The sequence below is a fragment of the Acanthochromis polyacanthus genome, chromosome 11 (assembly GCF_021347895.1).
Source record: "Acanthochromis polyacanthus isolate Apoly-LR-REF ecotype Palm Island chromosome 11, KAUST_Apoly_ChrSc, whole genome shotgun sequence".
Lineage (NCBI taxonomy): Eukaryota > Metazoa > Chordata > Actinopteri > Pomacentridae > Acanthochromis > Acanthochromis polyacanthus.
Genome location: NC_067123.1, coordinates 16459831 through 16482691, shown reverse-complemented (window position 1 = coordinate 16482691; position 22861 = coordinate 16459831). Strand labels below are relative to the sequence as shown.

The 22861-nt window shown below is 40.2% G+C and overlaps 1 protein-coding gene across 2 annotated transcripts; it reads right to left on the bottom strand.

The window, feature by feature from the left end:
- Positions 1-14588: 14588 nt before the first annotated feature.
- On the bottom strand, positions 14589-17966 carry stmn1a (stathmin 1a). Of its 2 annotated transcripts, none has more exons than XM_051955293.1 (5): positions 17872-17966; positions 16140-16182; positions 15896-16068; positions 15510-15701; positions 14589-15424 (listed from the first exon to the last, which is right to left on the bottom strand). In XM_051955293.1, the coding sequence occupies exons 2-5, from the start codon at positions 16153-16155 to the stop codon at positions 15347-15349; spliced, it is 459 nt and encodes a 152-aa protein (XP_051811253.1). In that variant the 5' UTR covers positions 16156-16182; positions 17872-17966; the 3' UTR covers positions 14589-15346. The 2 variants fall into 2 exon arrangements, with proteins under 2 accessions (XP_051811253.1, XP_051811252.1); XM_051955292.1 differs by having other exon boundaries at positions 17812-17950.
- Positions 17967-22861: the final 4895 nt, after the last annotated feature.

The window sequence follows — 22861 nt, the reverse complement described above, 5'->3', positions numbered from 1 at the left end:
TCTTTGTAGATTAAGATTTCCTATGGTGAATTTAGAAAATAGTTTGCTAGCAGTGCTGACGGTATGACACTTTCAACATTAATTGTTCTACAGAAATGAATGCCTGGGTCATTGTTGATCTCCTCACATCTGATCACCAATCAAAATGCAACCATTCAATTCATTTGTTTTATGACTGAATACTGCAAATGTATTTATGCCTATGCCTTCATTTGCCATTATTTTATAGCGCTCATTAGCAAATTTTAGCCTGAAAATGCTAAACTTATCACGTTGCTGAAAGCTTAATGGCGCTGTGCCTCACAACACAATTATTAATCCTGAAACAGATTAAACTCCCACATTGTATATAAATGGCCTGAATGAACAATTGCTCTTGATCCCCAAAACAGTACAGCCAATAGATAAAGCAAAGCAAAATTTAAACTTTAATGTCTCCTTCCTTGCTTTCTTTCTGTGATTTTAGCCATATTTCAAGATCTTCTTTGCCAGATACAGTTTACCCAGCTGTCAGTATGTTTGCATGTTATTGAATGTATAATAAGAAAACAATAGGAATTGAATGTGTATAAAATATACATGTATATTAAATACTTATGTCTTCTCTACATATTAAGCCCTTTGATGCCACACTTTCTGCCGGTAAAATCATTGTGTTGTGTTACTAATTTCAAACAGCAAATTTATGTCCAGTTGACTATGTTTATATTGTGGTATTTCTAGTTTCACTCAAGTACAACATGGAAATACTTCAACACTGTACATTGTTGTCCCACATTACAGGACAAGATCCTGGAGGCAGATCAAATGCAATAATGGGCATGTGACCCAAAAAATCTATTGCCATAGTTCGATATGCAACCGAACAGTGCTAATTAGAGTATGGTGAGAAGCTTTGTGAATTTCCTGATGCAGTTGTCAAACGATTGGACTACTGAAGGGCATAAAGATAAATGTAGTCTAAGATTCTTGAGATGGTCTTAATTTTACCAGATTTAGCAGGTATTCAGGGAGGGAATCAGAGAGAGGACAGGGAAGAAGCAAAGAACAACATTGTCCTCTAGTGGTCTATTACGGTGATCACTGTAAGCAACAACACCAAATTCCACTATACTATAATATAATGAAATATAATCTACCCACGCTCTCATCATTCACATTATAGCATAGTGTTAATAATTATGTAGTTATAATAGATATTGTAATGAATTGAATTCATTCCAATACTGTCTTCAAGCACTGTTCTTGGACAATTTTAATGTAATTATTTCCATTTTGTGCTTCTTGATGATTAAAATATTCTTCTTTTTTTGTATTCACATTTATAAGAGATTTAAGTACACTGCAGCAAATAAAGAGAGTTTGTTTCCCCTCAGCCCATTCAACCCTAAAAAAAATGGTGTTTACATGTTAATGCATCAATAATATTGATCCAACAGTCATGGGAGTCATGCAGAGTCAGTACACACTGCAGTACATTTTTGCTCATACTTCTATACTTTCACATTTAAAGGCAGTACATTGACAGCTGTGAACAAAAGTTTACATACACCTGCAAAGGACATACATTACTGTTCAAAAGTTTGGAGTCACTCAGGCATTTTCATGTTTCCATGAAAACTCACACTTTTATTCATGTGCTAGCATAATTGCACAAGGGTTTTCTAATCATCAAATAGTCTTTCAACACCATTAGCTAACACAATGTAACATTAGAACACAGGAGTGATGGTTGCTGGAAATGTTCCTCTGTATCCCTATGGAGATATTCCATTAAAAATCTATTTAATGTTATTTTCATTGAAAAAATGTTTTTCTTTCAAAAATAAGGACATTTCTTAGTGACCCCATACTTCTGAATGGTAGTGTTTATATTTTGAGTTTCCAGTGACTCCTGTAACCTTTTATTATCTACGATCAAATCACTTCACTGAAACTCATGCATCCTTGTCACAGCAAACAATCGTGCATTTCATGGATTTATTAAAGGTCTTCTGGAAATCTGATGAGTCAAATATATACACACATCAATGCTATTTTATAGTTAAATGTCTTCTGGCCATTTTTATAATAATGAGGTGCTGTTGGTAGCTGTACACAAGCTTCTGGCTGTGCCTTTGACCACTCTTCTTGACAGAATTGGAGCAGTTCAAGAAAGATTTTCTGACACAGGCTTGTTTCTAACACCTTGATTCTAGTGTGGTTTATCTTAATCCCTTCTGATGTGTGTTTGGGGGTCATCGTCTTGTAGGAACACCCAACCTTCTGGCTGATGATTTTAGGAACAACAGCCCCTTTGGACACTAATTCATTAAAGACCTGCTTTTTAATGAATTAGTGTAGATTCTTGGGGTTTTCTTGCCCATCTTGACCAACTGTCTCGCAGCAGCGGCAGCTAACAACTTGCATTTTCTTTCTTATCATTGCAACCACACAACTGTACCATGCACTTTATATTTAGAAACAGTTTTTTGCACAGTTGATGTTGGGATCTTTAAGCACTTGGCTCCAAGTGATAGCACTGACTTGTTCAAGTCAATAATTTTCCCTTTCGGCTTTGTACTCAAAAGAATGTTGAACAATGGGAAAGCCCTTAGACTTCTGTGGCTGAATTTGATGAGTGTATCGAATGGGCCCCGTTCAAGTTGGCTGAGAGAAGTGAACAGCTGTAGTCAGAGAAGTGGAAATACCATGTCAAGAAGAAAATTTAATACAGCTTCCTACATCACCAAAAATGATCATTTAAGCTGTTCTATTTTTTGGTCCCATGATATATTTTTTTTAAAGATGCGTTTCAATGACTCCATCATAGAAAACTGAGAGTTGTAAGAGTCGGTGAAAACTCAAGACTGTCATATGTGCTTTACAGTATGTAAACTTTTGTTTGCAACTTATAAGGTGCATGTCAAAGTCATGGCCAAACACAGCCATTGTGTGTGGCCCACGCGAGAGATGTGTATTTCTTCATTTGATAAATGAATGGGATTCATGTTATTATAGCAGGGTTTCAGACTGTGACCAATATGATTGCAAATGCAACCATTTTTAAGAGTGTGTGAGTTGAAATGAATGTGGTTGCGCTGTGTGATATATGATGCTCGTTACCTGATCTGTTTGACCTTCCGTTACCACAGGTAGCTACTGAACAAATTATTGTGGTTGAAAATAGTGCTATTTCTGCCACATTCACTCTCTTCCTGCATGACGTGTAAACAGTCAGTTTCATTGTTACCTTGATCCAATGATAAAGCAATCTACATATGATCATGTTAAATAATCCAGTGAGGAGAGAGGAGAGGTCCAGTTACATATGATGATAAAAGTGTTCAGGTACAGACACAGAGATCTCTACTGAGTCTGTTAAGAAGAAAACATGGTGATTAAACATTATCAACTCTGGTAATGACAGTTAAAGTGTGCTCTGCTCATAGAAAACTCTGCTGATAGAAAACGGCGCATGTGGATAAAATCACTTGATTTCAACGTGAGTAAATCTGTGTCGACGCTCTTTTCACTGTTTTCCAATCAAATCTCTGGCATCACACCTGTCAGAGCTGCTACACTGCAGCCGGCTGGCAGCGTTTACTGTAGCCAGCATGTGAGACATTTAGGGAACATCTGTAAAATGTAGTATTTGCCATTTAGAAGATGTTCAGCAAGTGTTCAGCCTGTGTGAGTGAATGACTGATATCAGAGGACTGAAAACAAAATAAATATATTTTCAGAATAAAACATTTTACATATTTGAAGTCTTGTATCACTGGGAGTCAATGCAGCTTACCTAGGTTATGCAAAAAAGCTGTTCATCAGCTTGCATGGTGGATTAATAGCTGTGGCAATGCTGAACCAAAATAAGGAGTGGGGGCAATTAAATCATCAGCTGGTGCGACCAAAAGCTGAAAAAGCAAAAGCTGGAAAAGTTCATCTGAAGCTCTGGAATGGAATAGAATAGAATAGAATAGAATAGAATAGAATAGAATAGAATAGAATAGAATAGAATAGAGGGCTGCACAGTGGCGTGGTGGTTAGCACTTTCACGTCCCCACCGTTTTGTGAATGTGAGTAACTGATTTAATGAGCCATTTGCAGTTTCACTGTACTGGCCGTGTGTACTTAGACTTGCATGGCTTAATCTTTGAGACAAGCATATGCAACTGGCAAGATCAACCAGGTAGCCCAGACGGGACTGTCTGTTTGAATGGATATGTAGCTCTGTGACAGACTGGCGACCTGTCCAGGGTGTCCACTGCTTTCACCCCAAGTCAGCTGGGATAGACTCCAGCACCCAGAATGGGGTTTGTCCATGACACTGCCTGTTTCTTTAAACTTTTTAACCACCTTCGGTGCCATGGAAAAGCCATGGAGTTCCCCTTGGATGATGTGCATTAAATTCATCTGCTATCTTTCAATATGTCCATCCTTCCTGTCTGCAGAAAAACCGGGCTTTGGGTAGCATTCAGGGATAGACTGGGGCAAAAAATCAGCTCTGACATTTTTGTCCCAGACCAGCCCACAACATTATCGGTTGACTGAATCAAGCACTAATTTTCGAATGACAAAAAACTGGCAGAGGGGTTGGATTTTCAGAACAAAAATTCAAAAACATCCCTAGAGACCTATACAAACTTGTTGACAAGTTTGAAAAAAAAACTACTGAAATCCAGTAGAGCAGGGGTATTCAGCTAAAATTCAAAGTGGTCCAGTCTGAGAAAATGTATTAAAGGGGGTTCAACAGATATTTTGGGGGGCCACCGAAAAGTTGTAAGAAAAAATGAAAGCTGCTACCGACCTCTTGCTTTAAGAAAGTATTTTTCATGTGGTTTTTTTTGGCTCTTTAACTCAATAGGAAAGCTGTATATGACCTTTTCATTTTGGACTGTTATCATTCAAATTATGATGGACTTGTTTCATTGTTTATGTGAATTACAGCATCATCAGCTGCAGCCTCTACCTGTTATGTAAAACTGGTAAACTCAATGACAGAATCCTGAGCGCAATGAAGTGACAAATTTTGTGCAACAACAGCACTTATACAACCCTGTCAATTTCCACTTCTTAGAATGTTTCCTGACAATTGTCACACTGAAAATAAAAAATAGTATTCTGTACTTTTAGCAACTAGTTCTCAGCTGTATACCACAAACATCACAGAGCTCTGTATACTAATCACTCTAAATCAAAATGAGTACTACCCAATACACAGTGAACAACAACCATCTGTACCCTTGATCTGTTGTAAAATAATCCAAAATGTTCTGTGCGGTAATGTAAATTTTAAAATACAATAAAATACAGTAATTAGAACTCTATACATTTAATAGTAAACCTGAGAACAATAAGAAACAGTAACAATATTCCATATTCTTAAATCAAATACAATGAAGTACAATAAGCAACACTCTATACATTTAACAATGAACCGGAGAACAAAAATAAACAGTAACAATACTCCATATTTTTAAGTCTTTTATTAGTTCACAGCTCAGCAAACATCATAGTGTTCTGCATAGAAATCACAAAAAGCTGCTCTCAATAATCTTTCACAGTGAGCAGAAGTTCTTGTGTTGCAGGTCCATGGTCCAGACGTGGCCATCGAACAGGCCAGGGGGATCTGACACCGTCTACTTCCTAGAGCACCTCCTCTTTTTGCATTCTTCACATGGGATGGAAATAAAGTAACGTTGGTTTAGTACGTCCATCAAAGGCCTGTAGGTGTGAAGCAGTAAGTCCTTCACAATGAGGATGTGAGTCTCCTCCTCCTCTTTGTGGTTGGACTTTGGGATGATCTCTGTGTCCAGGGTGTTATTAACGCCATGAGACTTCTTAAACTTCACCAGGTTCTCCAGCCACACGTAGATCCTATTCATCATGGTGTCCATGTCCAGAGCAGTGATGACATCGTACTGCTTAAAGCCATCTTCACCAACTTCAATCTGATCTTGGGGCTTGAAGAAGTCATCCTGATGGACCACGCAACAGTTGGGCAGGTTCTTGATCAGGTGGTCGGTGAGGGTGTTTTTTTTCTCCATTGGTTATGCCGTTGATGTCGATGATGTACTTCATGTTCTCAGATTGGTCAAAGCTCAGAAAAAGAGTCAAAAACATCAACAAAAACCTAGTGATCAGACGTAGAAGAAAGCTGAAAAAGAGAAGGTTGCAGCAGGAAACGTCAACTACTCCAGTCCTCCATGGCGCTTGAGTTTAGTGAGTAAGGTAAGAGCAGAAAGGGAGCTGGCACTCTGACACAGTTCTTCCACCCAGAGAGGACCTCTTTCTGCTGTCGTTACTACACATACTGCCCTAGTTGAAGTTTTAGGTGGAATATTCCTTTTAACCAGCCCCTCAGGTCTCTTTGAGGATTTTGGATGGAATACTCGGTTAAACCAACATTTTAGGTGCATGTCCAGGGATTTTTGGTGGAATGTTCCTTTAAGGTGGATGTGTGAGGACCTTGTAGGTGGAATACTTCCTGAAACCAACCTTTTAGGTCAACATTCAAAGATTTAGGGTGGAATGTTCCTTTAAATCAACCTAAATTTCATGTTTTGATCATTATCAAGTGAGAAACCTCAATCCAGACTCCTCATAATGACGTTTGAGATTTATGCTGCTTTTATTTGTTTAGTCCAGACTAAATGACAGAAATCCACAACTGCAATGTTATTTCAGGACTCGGTTATTAAATGTCAAAACAATCAATGTGACTGTAAAAACTCAACAGCTTTACAAACTCTAAGATTAAACTCTCCACAAGGATCCAAAAGAAGTTGGACTTCTACATGAGAGCTTTAATTATTCTTCATCTACTTCCTGAAAAGTTTGGTCAATAAAAAAAGACAAAAACTAATATTTTCAGCTGAACTAAAGACAGACTTTGTGATTTTTCTGCTCACATGTTGTGTTGTTGTAAACTTACTCTTTCAAATAAATAGCCTCTGAACCTCCTGGAAACCAGATCTTGTTCTGTTTTTGTGTCGCTCCTTGGCGACCCTAGACAGCCGGTTGTAATGTTTTTTGAGCACCACACCATACTATGATGTTTTTACAGTGATAGTTCTACTATGGAACCAGTTTGACATGTTCAGGTGTTCTTTGTGTGAAAACCCAGAGATTTCAGGCATCAGAAGGTGATTTTCAACTTTCTTTGTTAACTTTCTGCTTCAACTTTAAACTAAATTTCCTTCACTAAGCCAGCCCTCTGGGCTTCCAGTAAGCTGTGTTCCTATTGGCTGTCCAGGTGGCTGCTTGGTGTTATCAGGAACACCTGAGCAGCTCAGTGTCTTCCTGCTTTATGGCTGCAGTTAAACATTTCCTCTGCTCCTCTTCAGTGATCCGGGTTTGGCTCTGTTGCTTTAGTTTGTTGTTTAGGTGTTGGCTTGCAGCTTCCAGCAGTAAAATCGTCTTTAATGTGCTTCTTGGTGTGTTTTAGGGCTTTGTACTGGATAGCTGTCTTGGTAAATGTAGTTCTTTAGCCACAGTTATCACATGGTGCTAATGTGTGCAGTGATTAGCGGGTTTGGAGCGGCTGAGTTGTGTCTTTATCTTGGCTGTAGTGAGTCTTTAGAGGTTTTTCTGTATTCTTGTTTGTGAACCAACGTCGGTTGTCTAGAAGGTAAGAGTTCCTGTCCTGATTCTCTGTTTAAAGAGGTTCTCTGGTAGGCTGCAGGAGACTTTAGCGTTTGGGTTGTGCTAGTTTGGTTTTTGTATGGTTTCACTCAACTATCTTGAGGCCCCTCTATGTGGTTTATTGAGTTTTTTTGTAACAGTTTGACAAAGCAACCTGCAGCAGTAGAGAATTTGAGAGTTTTTAGGAAGTTCTGGAGACCAGACTTTGGAGCAGCAGAAACATTTGTGAGCAGTTTGAGCAGGAGAAGGTGAGCTTCAGAGTAGAAATGAGAAGGAATCCTTCTTGACCCGTGTGGTGAGGTCCTGTACCAAGAGTTTGAGCAGGTTGTGAAGAGTCTGTAGTTCTTTGGTCTGAAAGCACCAGAAAAGTCGATTCATTAAAGCTGCTGTCCGGAGTTTCCGTTTGTTTTCAATTTATGTATCATTTTTTAACAAAGCTTAAATGTGTTAGTCTAGTTCGATACTATAATATAAAGTTAGTATAACACGATATGAAAATTTATTCCTGAGCTCCGCCTTCCTCTCATAGACCCCCATGTTATTCCAAAAAGCGCCGGTTGCTGCCGACCAATCAAGTTCGAGCTTCCGCTTTGTCATGCTGTCAATGAACGGTTACGCGCACAGCAAGCAAGCCCATGCAGAGGTGGGCGAGCTACGCACTATGCAACCGCGCGCACATTTGTTTTGCTTGTGGAGGAGAGAGCATCAGGGATCAGCAACTTCCAGAAAAGTTACCAATCCCACGGCTTGTCAGGCCAAGAGACTGCAGGACGTTTTTTGGCTCGGGGTGCTCGCGTCGCTCCCCGACCACGGCCTCCATAGCCCGCCTGACGGCTTCGTTTAGATGCCGTGGTCGTGGTGCTCGCCTCGCTCCCCGACCACGGTCTCCATAGCCCGCCTGACGGCTTCGTTTAGATGCCCGACCTCTGGAGGAAGATGTTGGGGCGTCTGGGACATACTCTTCGTCAGAGGAGTCATGCAATTCTGAACTCTAGAGAGAAATAAATAAACAATGTAACACATATACACGCGTAAATGCACTAAGTTTGATAAACAACGTCATCGAGAGGGATACACGAGTGTAATCACATATTGAAACTTTACTCGTTCGTCCTAGCAGATTCATGTTATTTTGGTATTAGGACAAGTTAGACTCAATACAGCATTCTAACGTAATTCCTTTATTATTTACTAAATGTACTAAATGTAGAAGAGTGGAAAACAGCAAAACAGGCAAGATGCTGCAGCACTCCGGGCACTTCTCTCATGTACTGCGCGCATGCACAAATAAAGGGACGAAATCAGAGGGACGGAGGGTGGGACCACCAGTGTAAAATAAAAACCACTTAAAAAGAAAATTAAACACTAAATACAATTAAATTACATTAAACAGACAAAATGTTTCATTGAATAATTAAGCAGAAGATGCAAAACATGTAATTATGAAATTAAACAACATTTTTAAACAAATATTAAACATTAAAGATGAAATATTCTTGATAAGCATTTAAAAAATACAATCAAACAAGAATATTAAACATTTAAAAAAATACAAACCATTTAATTATATTATTAAACCTTTAAAAGGACAAAACATTAAATGTTTAATTGGAAAATTAAATCTTGAAGACAAAACTTTAAATAGGAATTATAAAGAAAATACAATGAAGCAAATAAAAGAAAATTAAGCATTAAAAGGTGGTAAAACATTTAAAAAGAAAAACCTTAAAGATTTAATCACAAAATTAAACATTGGGAAAGAAAAGGAAATTTTTCCAACAAGCTGATAAAACAGTTGAAAAAAACAACAATTAAACATTAAAAAGACAAAACATTTCAAAATCAAATCGGACATTAGAAAAGAATAAAAGGTCAGAAAAGAGCAAAACTAAACATTTAAGAAGAATCAAACTAAAGACAAAACATTTGAAAAGACACCAGTTAGACTTTAGAAGATCAAATTAAACAGAATAATAAAATGATCAAAAAGAGCAAAAACAGATAAAGGTGTTTTCTATAGTCTGAAATGAAAACATCAAGTTGTTTCTTCAAACATTTCCTCTTTCTGTGTTCTTGGTTTGATTGTGAACAGATTTACTAAGAGCTCATTTCAGAAAACTGCTTTCCAGATAAAGTCTACTAGTAGTTGAAGGTATCAATGAAATTCATGTTACCTTCTGATCTCCACAAACTTTACTGTTCAGTTAAGCGAATATAAGTTTGTTCAGGATTTCTAAAGAACCCACAGGTGAAGGTCTGAGAAGAACTCAGATGGATGGTCTAAATGTGAAATCAAGACTCATGGTCACAAGTTTTAAGGCTTGTGTTAACCACAAAGTTCAAACTAACAGGGATCTACTCAGGAACTTAGATATCAGTCCTCGGACTGTCTGAAAGTTAAATCTGACAGGGATCTACTGTGGGACTTAGAAAATTTCAGCCCTCAGACTGTCTGAAGGTTCAAACTAACAGAGATCTACTGTGGGACTTAGAACATTTCAGCCCTCAGACTGTGTGAAAGCTCAGGTCTTGAGGACTCGGGAGGACTCGGGAGGTCTGGAGGCTTTGGAAAGTCTTGGAACTGAGGGTTCAACCCTTCACCACAAAGGCTGAAGTCCAACCTCCTGAGAAAAACGGTCGAGATGAGACTCGAGTTGAAAAAAAAACTCATAAATGACAAAAAATAGATGATAAATGCGCAAAAAAGAAGAATTAGTATCTGAGTGAGTAGCTTAGGGGGTAAGAAGAGAGACTATGTAGTGGAAGGTCACAGGTTCACAGCCCATCATTGGCATTTTTCTTTCTTTGTCAGGATTTTGATAAAATTTAAGAAGGGTCTGGTCTTGAACTGGCAAATGTAGCCTCAAGAGGACACAAGCCAGTGCCGGTCCCAAGCCCGGATAAATACAGAGAGTTGTGTCAGGAAGGGCATCCGATGTAAAACTTTGGCCAAATCAAACATGCGAAGAGGACAGAGGAGTTCAAGGTGGAGGTTCTACTACATCAGGGATCAACTCTGAGCCCATTCTTGTTTGCTATGGTGATGGACAGGATGACAGATGAGGTTAGACAGGAGTCTCCATGGACTATGATGTTTGCAGATGACATTGTGATCTGTAGTGAGAGCAGGGAACAGGTGGAGGAGAAGCTAAAGGCATGGAGGTTTGCCCTGGAAAGGAGAGGAATGAAGGTTACCCGCAGCAAGATGGAGTATCTGTGTGTGAATGAGAGGGACCCAAGTGGAAGAGTGAGGTTACAGGGAGAAGAGATCAAGAAGGTGGAGGATTTTAAGTACTTCGGGTCAACAGTCCAGAGCAATGGAGAGTGTGGAAAAGAGGTGAAGAAGCGTGTACAGGCAGGCTGGAACGGCTGGAGAAAAGTGTCAGGTGTGATGTGTGATAGAAGAGTTTCAGCTAAAATGAAAGGAAAGGTTTACAAAACTGTGGTGAGACCAGCCATGTTGTTTGGTCTGGAGATAGTGTCCCTGAGGAAAAGACAGGAGGCAGAGCTGGAGGTAGCAGACCTGAAGATGCTGAGGTTCTCTTTGGGAGTGACCAGGATGGATAGGATCAGGAATGAGTACATCAGAGGGACAGCACATGTTAGAGGCTTTGGAGATAAAGTCAGAGAGGCCAGACTGAGATGGTTCGGACATGTCCAGAGGAGAGAGAGTGAATATATTGGTAGAAGGATGCTGAGTTTCCCACTGCCAGGCAGGAGGCCTAGAGGAAGACCAAAGAGGAGGTTTATGGATGTGGTTAAAGAGGACATGAAGGTAGTTGGTGTGAGAGAAGAGGATGCAGCAGACAGGGTTAGATGGAGGCAATTGATTCACTGTGGCGACCCCTGAAGGGAAAAGTCGAAAAGAAGAAGAAGATACTATACTTTGACATTTTCTGAACTACATCCTATACTATGGCGTTATACACAGAGTGCTTTGGTTACATGTTGATTTATAATCTAGATTTTTTTTCAGTTTTGTTTTTTGACAGGGGCTGCACAGTAGTAAAGTGGTTAGCACTTTCGCCTTGCAGCAAGAAGATCCCTGGTTCAAATCCCGGCTTGTGCCTGGGATCTTTCTGCGTGGAGTTTGCATGTTCTCCCTGTGCATGCGTGGGTTTTCTCTGGGTACTCCGGCTTCCTCCCACAGTCCAAAAATATGCTGTTAATTGATAACTCTAAATTACCCGTAGGTGTGAATGTGAGTGTGATTGTTTGTCTGTATATGTAACCCTGCGACAGACTGGCGACCTGTCCAGGGTGTCCCCTGCCTTCACCCAAGTCAGCTGGGATAGGCTCCAGCACCCCCCGCGACCCTAGTGAGGATAAAGCGGTGTATAGAGAATGGATGGATGGATGTATGTTTTTTGACAGGATTACCACAGACCTGACCGTGAATACCATTGACACCCACCTGAGGGAGACGCTGCCGAAGATCTGAACGCTGCTTGGTAGTGGTCTTTCTGGTCCTGCTCCAGAACATCTTCATCAACTATGTCTTCTTTTGAAGAGGCCCTCAGATGCTGCTATTTCTGACCTTAAGGAGGAACTTCTACTTTCACTCTGTAACGAGACGACGGTTATTGTAAAGACCCAGCTCCCGGAGGCTTTGAGTGAAAATTTAACGTCCATCAAAGATGCAGACAGTTAAATCTGAGCTGTCGGTCAGTATTTCAAACATCAAGTCCGACCCGGGTGTCCTAAAGCACGCTGTGGGTGAACCAGAAACTTCAGTCTCCACATCACTGACGACATCGTCACACTCCAAAGCAGAGCACCTGTCTGCTGAACTTTTAAAAGTGGACTATAAAGGTGAAGAATGTGAGCAGCGGAACAGATGTGATCAGAAAGAAGTAATTTTCTTTTTCTTTTCTTTCTGGTTGATTTGATGCTGTCAGTAATGTAAATTTCCAACGAATTTTTTATTTATTTATTTATTTTTTTGGGGGGGGCACGGGGTGGCCAATCAGCTCACGGGGGACACCACTGCCCCCCTGTGCCCCCACAGAAGATCCGCCACTGAATTGAACACTTTCACATTTTTTCCCGTCTTATATCTCTCACCTTATATCCCTGCTGCTTAATGAGAGAATTGAGCTGCAGGTTGTCCTGTCAGTATTTTGAATCGTGGTCTGAATGATGTCAGGGTCATTCTCAAACACATTTGGAGCTCATTGGTCAGTCTGGTACGATATTTAGTTTGGATTATATTCCGAGTTGACAAAACTGTCTCATAACTGTATGTTTAGCTGAACATAATCAGCATGTGCAGGGCTACTTTCTTCTCGGTGTCGCATCATTTGTCTTTCTATCTACTCTGTCCTCTTGTCTATCCTTTGCCTCTAAACCGTTTTCTGAACGCTGAGCTTGCTTAGCGGCTACAATGCAGAGACTTCATTGGCTGAGTAGCGTCACATGGGATGCCTGAATTTGTATTTAATTGGTCTGTGTGTTTCCTGAGCTGATAACCAACGACGTAAACACCGGAAAAGCTGCGCTGGGATAATAGAAGTGACTCGTGAAATTTAAAATGTCATTACAATTTACTGATTAGAGGTCCGAGGGAACCTGCTGAGCAGCCCCACGAGACACTGGCCCACCGGGACAGTGCCCGGTATGCCATATGGCCAGTCCACCCCTGGTAGCATTGGAGCTTCCAACATGACAATGATCTGAAACACACGGTCAAAGTGGTGAAGAAATTCTTAAGAAAACAATATCAGTATGATGGAATTTCCCAGTCAGAGTCCAGACCTGAATCCCATCCAACAGCTGTGGAGGAACTAAAGATCAAAATGATGACGAGGAAGCCTTCCAACCTCAAAGACCTGGAGACCATCACAAAGAGGAGTCCCAGTGGAGACATGCAGAAAGCTTGGTAGCAATTATAGGAACTGTTGAATTTCCCTCGGGATTATTAAGTGCCTATCTATCTGTCTGTCTGTCTGTTTGAACGGTGGCAAATAATTGGTTTGCCACTGATCACTGAGAAAGAATGTGAATAATTGTGGACGTGGCATTTTAAGTGCAGTTAAAATGTTTCACTCACATGTTGAACAGTGTCTTACCATCTTTTGTGGATAATTTGGGGCTTAACTATGCTAGTTTGTGCAGGACATCCAAATATTAGGTCACATTTAATGTGACACCTCCATACTCTAGCCACCAGCAGAGGGAGACAGAGACTGCAGTTTATAGGAAGTTGGAGCATTATGGAGAGTGGTATCACCCGCATCCAGTGCTGAACAGTGACCAAGTACCTTTATTCAAATACTGTACTCAAGTACAATTTTGAGGCATTTGTACAACTTAATACTTTGACTTCAGTACATTTCCGAACCATCGGATTTGTCTCCCGTCTCTGTATATAAATCTGGGTTTTAAGTAGTGCAAACCTCCAGCAGTTACATTAACATGTAACTGAGACATGGATGTTTCAGTATTTGTAATCACATCCTGTCATATATAACAGTGTAGCGGTCAGAAAGACCAAACCTTTACACCTTGAATATTTTCCATAAAATTGGCTGTGCACTTTCAGTTAATGTTTCATCTATTCACAACTTTCACTTGTAATGAAACTTCATAGGTGTATTGGCATTTTTAAAACCTGGAGTACATCTTACACTACAAACACATGCAGCCTTAAACATTATGACTGATTCCTCTTAAAGACTACAATTTGAGAACATGTAATGAATACAGCGAGGTTTTCACAAGTATTGCCACCATTCTACCTTTACAATACAGTCATTAATATGTATGAGGCTTTAGTCTTAACTATTAGAAGGATGCTACCAAAGCTAATTAAAGACAGAATTCCAAATATAATTTCACAGACTAGAAACCTCAAATTGTCTGCTCTGAAACACAGAGACATTCGGTCACCTTTTTGAATGGTCTGGTGAGTGCACTGGTGCAGGACCAACATACTGAAGGACAAGTAGCTTCAACAGCAGAAGTGTGTTTACATTTTTTTTTATTTGTTTTAGTACAACAGTTCAAGTCAACTAGCCACTGTATCTATTGAGATGCCAAAGTGTATTGCTCTTTTGCATTCCATGTGTAGACCCCTGTTCAGTGCTGTTCAAGATGACATCCATTTCCATGTCTGGCATGTTAATTCACAGCTATACAGCAAGAAGTCATGTGCTTTGAAGACAACCCCATATTTTTACAAAAGCGAAGAATCAGCAGCGGCACAGAACATGATCTGCAGGGGGGGGGGGGCAAACTAGCAGAACCTGGGTAGCAAAGCTGCACTAAACACCTGCATGTATAACAGCCAATGCCTTGATCAAACCTTGTGCTACTTTTCTTTTCTTCATTTTCTTTTTAAATATACAGTAAGTGCCAAGAACAGGTGCAGTTCACAGGAACATTTTCAAAACGCACTATGAAATAGGTAGGAATAAAAGACCTATGCATAGAAACATGCTTCCCCAAAAAGGATAAGTACACACTGCTAATTTTCAAAAAAAGGGCAGAAGCTGCACTGACAAGCTACATATCAGATGGATTAGACTCAACAAGAGGGAAATGATTCACATGTAAAACAAGCGCAAGTACACTTATAGCAGGAGAATTGAAAAATTCACAAAGTGGAGCCTGTATGTATTTCAAAAAGGTGGGTAGTGAACAACAAAAATACTGGCTGAACAAAAAATAAATCAATCTTTGGATACGTAAAAAACCCTATACAATCCCCCATTGGTAACCTTCAGTCTTCCGAAGTGCCTTCTTCTGAGTCGGGCTCTTTGGTTTCCTTGTTCTTTCGGACTTCTTCCAGCTTCTTGTCCTACAAAAGAACAACACGCAGCATTAACAAACTGACTGCAGAATGTTTCAGGTGCATGCATTTTTAATTCATGGAAATCACCAACCTTCTCCTTGAATTTCTCATTCATTGCTGCCATAATTGCTGTGCGGTTCTCTTTGTTGGCCTCCATCTTCTGATTAAGCTTCTCCTCTGCCATCTTACTGAAGTTGTTGTTTTCCTCCACAGCTTTCTGTTGCACTTCCTTTTCATGCTCACGCTTCTCAGCCAAGTGCTTCAGAACCTCGGCTTCATGGTTCTGAAAATGGATATTGGGAAAACAAAATGTTAGCTCAAGCCCATGACATTTTAGTTTCTCCACCTACCACTAACCACAAGTAGTGAAAAGGTAAATAATCCAGTGTGCAAAAGACAAAGAAAATTCAGATTTAAAAATAAATTGCAGATTTTTTTTTTTTACAGCAGTCTGGGCTTGAAGTTCAATTCACAGACCTTGCGTCTCTCCTCCGCAGCATCCAGCTTCCTCTGAATCTCTTCCAGTGAGACATCCTTCTTTTTGGGAGGCGAAAGGGGGAACTCACCCTTGGCATCAGGGGCTGGAGCACCCAGGATGACCTCAAAGGCCTGGCCAGAGGCCCGCTTGTCAAGCTCCTTGACCTGGATATCTGAAAACATAAGGCATGATTTAATACTGAGACACAGCACAAAAATATATTCAATTTTCATTTGAGCTCACCTTCAGAGGCTGCCATCTCGAGTGTGCTTGCAAGTAAATTTACCTAAAAAGAGCAAATAAAAAAAAGGTTGCATTTTATGAATGTGGTTCTAAATGAGTGACCTCTAGTGGATCATTTACAACACCTCCAAAGAACCCACCCCTATCAAACCAAGCAGTTAAAAACAAGTCTAAATAGCGACACTCTGAGGCAGCATTCAGTACTGCATACAACCACCGCCCATCAATTCACACAAAACGGGAATGGCATTCACTGCATTCATGTTGTACACACCATTGTTTATGTTACAACTTACAGCAGCAGTGACATTCAGATTAACCTCCCGGCAATCGAACCATTTCAGACAAAGAGGAGGGGGGAGGGCTGTTCAAAAGCATACCTTCCCGCCGCGTTAATTGATAATGAGAGACTCATGCCACATTTTGCTGAGACAAAAAAGGCAGTGATCAGGGTGGGAAAGGGAGGCAGTGCCAGGTGCAGACAGGGCCTGGGCTCGGCCTGCGAGACAGCCAACACACCATCTGAAACCAGATTAATGAGCATATCCGGGGAAAATGATCATCAAGGAGCACCTGTTCCTTGCACCATGTGTTTGAGCCGCAGGGGAGAAAGGCGGGGAACACAAGTGGACCACAACAGGCGACTAGACATTCAAGGCAAGCTCTAATGACTGGATCTTGTGCTCATCTGCAACATTGGGGCTATGGTTTGAAAAGTCACTCAAATGATGAATCATAAATAACAATTGTCATACCATTTGGTCCACAGATGAAGTCATGAACGCTCACCAAAATTAGCCAAGCTTAGTGAGTGAAAGACCCCTCCCCTGATATTTCAAGGCTACAAGAGAAGCTAAATGTGGCATCTGTATGGTGCTTATGGCAATCTATATAAAATGCCAAAAACACTAAAGAAAGCTATGATTTGATGGAAGTCCACACCTTGGCAAACCAAACTTACACCCACGAGTGGCATTTTACTGAGCTGCTGACTGACTGAGTCCAAATATTCACACTGAAAGTGACAATACACCCCCGTCATTTGAATTCAGCTTTCTGGGAGCTTGCTGGTGTCATTATCTCAGGCTTCACCCAGCAGCATCAAACAAAGGCGCTTTTGAGAGCGACAAGACGAGCAGCTGCAAACAAAGAGAAGCTGACGGCAGGTCAGTTCCACCGAAAACGTCGAATAGCAAAGCTTTTCTTGCATATCTGCGCCGTTAGGGCTTTAACTAGTTTTTTTTTTTTTTTTAGAAAAAAAGTCACTGCAGCTCAAAAATGTCACCAACGTGAAACAAGTCCTGCAAGTCCACACTGGTCTGTCTCTCCGTCGGTGCCAACTGTGCCAGTGTCTCCCACATACAATAGGCTAACAGCCCGCCAAGCCGCCGCCACAAACAGCGACAACAACCGCTGCTTTCTGTCTCATTTTTTTCGTTGAAATAAACCAACTGAATACAAGTTTCCCGTGAGGTCGAAGATATCCACCAAAACCTGGCTGGCATCCTAGTTATTTCACGTGCTACGCTAACGAAGGCAACGCACGTTTCACAACAAACAAAAACCATGAAAGAAAATTGAACATACTGTCGAAAAACAGCGTTAAAAATGTCAAAACTGTCTCGCCTGCATCTCTTCACAACGTTCTACATTCACATGTTCTCCTACTTACAGAGGACAGATAGCTCCTGTGCAGTGTGTCGGTAGGACAGATGCTGTCAGTCACACCCACCTTCTCTGAACTGAGGATGCTGCTCTTCTCTCTGTATATTAACCGCGAGCCCTCTGCTCGAGCGTCGCAAGCGCGCACATAAATGGACCAACGCAGGCGCCGTCACGCCGACTGCTGCCAGTCATTGGCTGGCTTTGCTCTCCCAGGTGCTTATGGGGATTGTAGTTTTTTGTGACTTTGGCCGCAGACAATGAGTGTCAATTATCTGACAAAATTTGGTAATTTAGAGATCGTTTTTGCAATATAGCGCAAACTGCCAGAGCAACAGTAGATAGAAATGTATTTAAAATACGTTATGGAAAAAAGAAAACCTCATATTATGGCTATTTTAGGCCCATGTTCTTGCCTATAGTTATTTCAGCAGTGACTCCACCCAGTCTTTCAAAGATTTTTAACATTTCATGAAATGTACATGCATGATTCTGCCTTCACTGTGTCTGATTTTCTCCAGGTTGATGGACTTATATAAAATTTTGTATGTGGCCCAAACCACACCCAGTGAAATTACCAAATCACACACTGTGACCTCTATAACTGAGTGAGAAAATATTTTAACATGTACACCACCTTTCAAAAGTCTGGGATCACTTAGAAATGTCCTTATTTTTGAAAGAAAAGCATTTTTCTCCCAATGAGGAATAAATGAATAAGAAATCCAGTCTAGACATTGTTCATGTGCTAAATGACTATTCTAGCTGGAAACGGCCAGTTTTTAATGGAATATCTACATAGGGGTACAGAGGAACATTTCCAGCAACCATCATTCCTGTGTTCTAATGCTTCATTGTGTTAGTTAATCATGCTGAAAGGCTAATAGACAAATAGACATCATTTCATATTAAAGCAAAACATAACAAAGCCTGCATTTAATCTATTAAAGCTACAAACTTGCACATAAAAACGTCTATTAGTAAGGACAATGGCAAATGAGAACCAGTGTGGAGAATGTAGAGGACTGTGGTAATCTGCAGAGGCAGTCACATGGGGTAGAGAGTAGATGAACTCTGACAATGCTTTCTCAGTAGCCTTCATGTCAGCTGACAAGGTGCAATAGCTGGTCCAAGTGAGGTGCCAGTAACACCCATGAAAAGATTATACGTGAGTTTGAAACATTGCATCAGAACCCAGGTAAACTGCTGCAAGAAAGCAGCCCTGACTTTCTTAGTTCTTCCTTTAAAATAATTTCAGGTGTGTATTGCAATTATTATTTTTATGACATCACAGCTAGTTTGAAAGCTAATCATTTATTCAGTGTGCAACACAAGTGACAAAGGGTTTTGGCCTCAGGTAGACACACTTTGACCATAAATATCCATATATTACCAGTGAGCATTTTCCTGTTAAAAAGACATTTAAATCAAATATCATCACCAACTTCAGTGTTGACTGGATGTTGATGTATCCACCATATTTACTTGGATTTGCAAAAGTAAAAGTGTTCGTCTTCTATTGTGCAAAAAACAACCTGTCAGTTTGGAAAAGTGCAACAACAACAACAAAAAGATCTGCAAGAGAGACTAATAAGTAGAGAGATGCTCTCTTTGGGTATAGTACCAGTGCGCTTGGTATTACTCACCCATGTCTTAGCTATGGACCTAGCTGAGTGATGCAGAGAAAATACTTCCTTATGCTTGTTGGATGGCATGCTCTGACTTACAGTGCCATTTTACATACATAGAGGATACATGCAGGTGAGCTGAAGTGTCCCTATATACATAAATAGTGAAAGTGGCCTCATTTGTGAAGATATCTGACATGTTTTGTTTGTTTGTTTTTTACTGAAATCTGCCATACCTATCCAGTCCAGCTATTAAATAGTAAATGGTTTGTCATACTATTTACCCATGAATGGAAGTGCCTTCAATTTTCAGCCTGAAATGTATTCATAAAATGTTTATTTTTATCATTGCATTGATCTTTTTTAAAAAAAAAAAACTGAAAATCTATCCATTATCTATACACCACTTAATCTTCACTAGGGTCGTGGGGGTCTGGAGTCTATCCCAGCTGACTCGAGGTGAAGGCAGGGGACACTCTGGATAGGTCACCAGTCTGTCACAGGGCTGCATATGCAGACAAACAATCACACTCACATTCACACATACAGACAATTTAGATTATCTATTAACCTGAGCATGTTTTTGGACTACGGGAGGAAGTTGGAGAACCCAGTGAGAACCCACACATGCACAGAGAGAACATGGAAACTCCATGCAAAAAGATCCCAAGCCCTGGATGGGATGCAAACCAGGGATCTTCTAGCAACTATAATGTGCAGGCTATTAAACTGAAATACTGCTTTTATATATTTTATATTTTATGAACTGATGGGACACCAAAATTGTGTCAAACAAGAGGAGAAAAAGATTAAAAGAGGCAACCTCTGAGACTAATAATGGAGGTTCAAGCCCCTGTAATCAATCGAGCATCCACCGTGATACAAGCTTGGACAATGACCTCTGATCCCTGTGACAGGAAAAGACTTGCAGAGGTCTAATTTAATCAACATTTTTTTTTACTGCTGCACTTTCAAAGATTGGCAGGAAGCTTTTCACCATTAGATTATATACATTAGTGCTTCAGAACCACCAGCTCAAAGATAGCAGCTCCCCTGCTTTAGAAAAGGTGTATTTGCTTAGCTTTCTCATAACTGTTATTATCCCTTTATTTAACATCTCCAAACAGGTCATTACAGGATTCAGCCTTGTGTTTTGATGTTTTTGTTTTAGCAACAGCAGATCTTGACTCCTTCTTGGTGGAAATGGTCTGACCTTTTAAATCCAATTAATTATCAAAGCTGTTCTCCAGAAGTTTAAGTATCTCACGTACTTCTGCCTCCTCCTAATTTATTTATGTTCAGACCCAATCTAGCGTTAAATGGCAGGTTTTAAGTAACGTCTCCAAATCTCTCCCCCTCATGCTGCACAATTTCTCCAGTAAAACTGTCAGGCGTTATGTAAATTCCAACTACTTGGACTGAATTCAATCTCAATCGACCTCACCCAGACTATTTGATTTTGGTGTATTTTTAGATTAACGTTATTCTGATCACAGGAGGAGCAGATCAGTGTTTGTTCAGTCACAGTGGTGCTGTGCTGAAAATATTTGCAACCACAGGGCCTACAGTTAGATCTATTTTACTGTTGCCATGTGGATGTCATTTCATCTTGTGATTTGAGGCAGTGATTTGAATTAGTGTTGAAACTGCTTTCAGTATGTTTAAGGGAAGAGAAGTAAGTCCATACAGCTCAGACGACACACATGGAACATGTTCTCCTCCGTGGGGACACTGAGTGAAGCCCTGGTCAGACTCATCAGACTGTTCCAGACAGCCTGGCTCAGTCTCACACTGTATAGCAGTAGAGTCATCAGTAGGGCTGCATGGTTACACGGTATGATGTAAAATTTAATTACTCTAATTTAAATTCTCAGGGCATGTTTAAATGGCTATGCAGCATTATGCACTTTTGTTTCCTCAGTTCAGATGTTTGCATTTTTTGTAGAGAACAACATATCAGTGCAGACAACATGCAGCTAAATAAGTGGAGCATAGGCTTTAGACACAGGCATGGATGCTTTTCCAGCAATGTCCTTTCCGTGTCTCATCACAGAGTAACAATGGCAGCAGTATATGTATCGCAACTAAGTATTCAGATCCTTACTTAATATTATATACACTGACTGGCCACTTTATTAGGTATGCCTTACTAGTAAAAGGCTGGAGCCCCTTTTGCCTTCAGAACTGCCTTAATTCTTTGTGGCATACTTTCAACAAGATGTTGGAAACATTCCAGAGAGATTTTGGTCCATATTGGCATGATAGCATCATGCAGTTGTTGCAGATTTGTCGGCTGCACGTCCATGATGCCAACCACATCCCAAAGGTGCTCCATTGGATTGAGATCTGGTGACTGTGGAAGCCACTGGAATACAGTGAACTCATTGTCATGTTCAAGAAACCAGTTTGATATTGTTAGAGCTTTGTGATATGCTGCATTATCCTGTTTCTTCAAGGTTGGATGTGTTGTGCGTTCAGAGATGGTATTCTGCATTCCTTGGTTGTAACAAGTGGTTATTGTTGCCTTTTAATCATCTCAAACCACACATGGAGCTGACAGAATGCTATCAGACAAACAACCAAAGAGAGGAGTTACATGAAGTTGATGAGTAAGTGGATGCTCTGAAACCAGACTTCAAGATTAACCATGAAAGACACTCATCTAGTATTCCAACAAACAGCAACTGCTCTCACAACTAGAGATTTAGGAGGTACAACAATGATGCTACAGCAAGAGTGAGCCCTTCCACACATGTAACACCACCTGATAGAGGAAGAAGCTGACTCACTTAATTTCTAATTTGTACCAGTATTTAATATACATAAATAAATTCCACCACTGCTCGATAAGCCCCAAACTTCAATGTTCCAGACTTTGAACTTTCCCCAAATGATAAAAATGGCTAGAATTTTTCGAAATTGACAAATTAAGGAAAACAGAACGCTGTAGAACTTAAACATGAAAACTTAGACAACTGACCAACTACATGAATGACTCATTTACTTGATTAGTATAAAGTTTGTATCTGTTCATCAAGTATGAAACAATTGTCTTAGAATGAAGATTGTAATCAGGGGAAAAAACACAGATCCAAAAAAAACCGTACACTTCAATTTTTGTTCAAACCAGGCAAGATAATGTTTGTGAGCTGCTAGGTTTGATTCTGTTATTGTTTGGCAGAGATGAAATGATCTTTTTCCATCTTTTCCCCTCCCATTTTAATTCAAAATTAATCTAAGCTTTGTTGCCATCAGGGGAACACCTGCTCAGTCATCCTGGGCTCAGAGCCCAGCACCTAAAAGAGCCCTCAAACCTTTCAATAATCTGCTGGAAGAAAACATAATATTGTAACCGAGTCAAAAAAAATTTGTTATCCTCCTAATTTTCAACTGACAAGTGGTTAAAAACACTGCCCCTTCCTGTAAATTTCA

What these genes read in the sequence shown, in the direction of transcription:
- stmn1a (XM_051955293.1), bottom strand. An exon ending in CTGCGGAGGAGAGACGCAAG is followed by an intron (nt 15,702 to 15,895) that starts GTCTGTGAATTG and finishes ATCCATTTTCAG; the next exon opens with AACCATGAAGCCGAGGTTCT. An exon ending in ATGAGAAATTCAAGGAGAAG is followed by an intron (nt 15,425 to 15,509) that starts GTTGGTGATTTC and finishes GTTCTTTTGTAG; the next exon opens with GACAAGAAGCTGGAAGAAGT.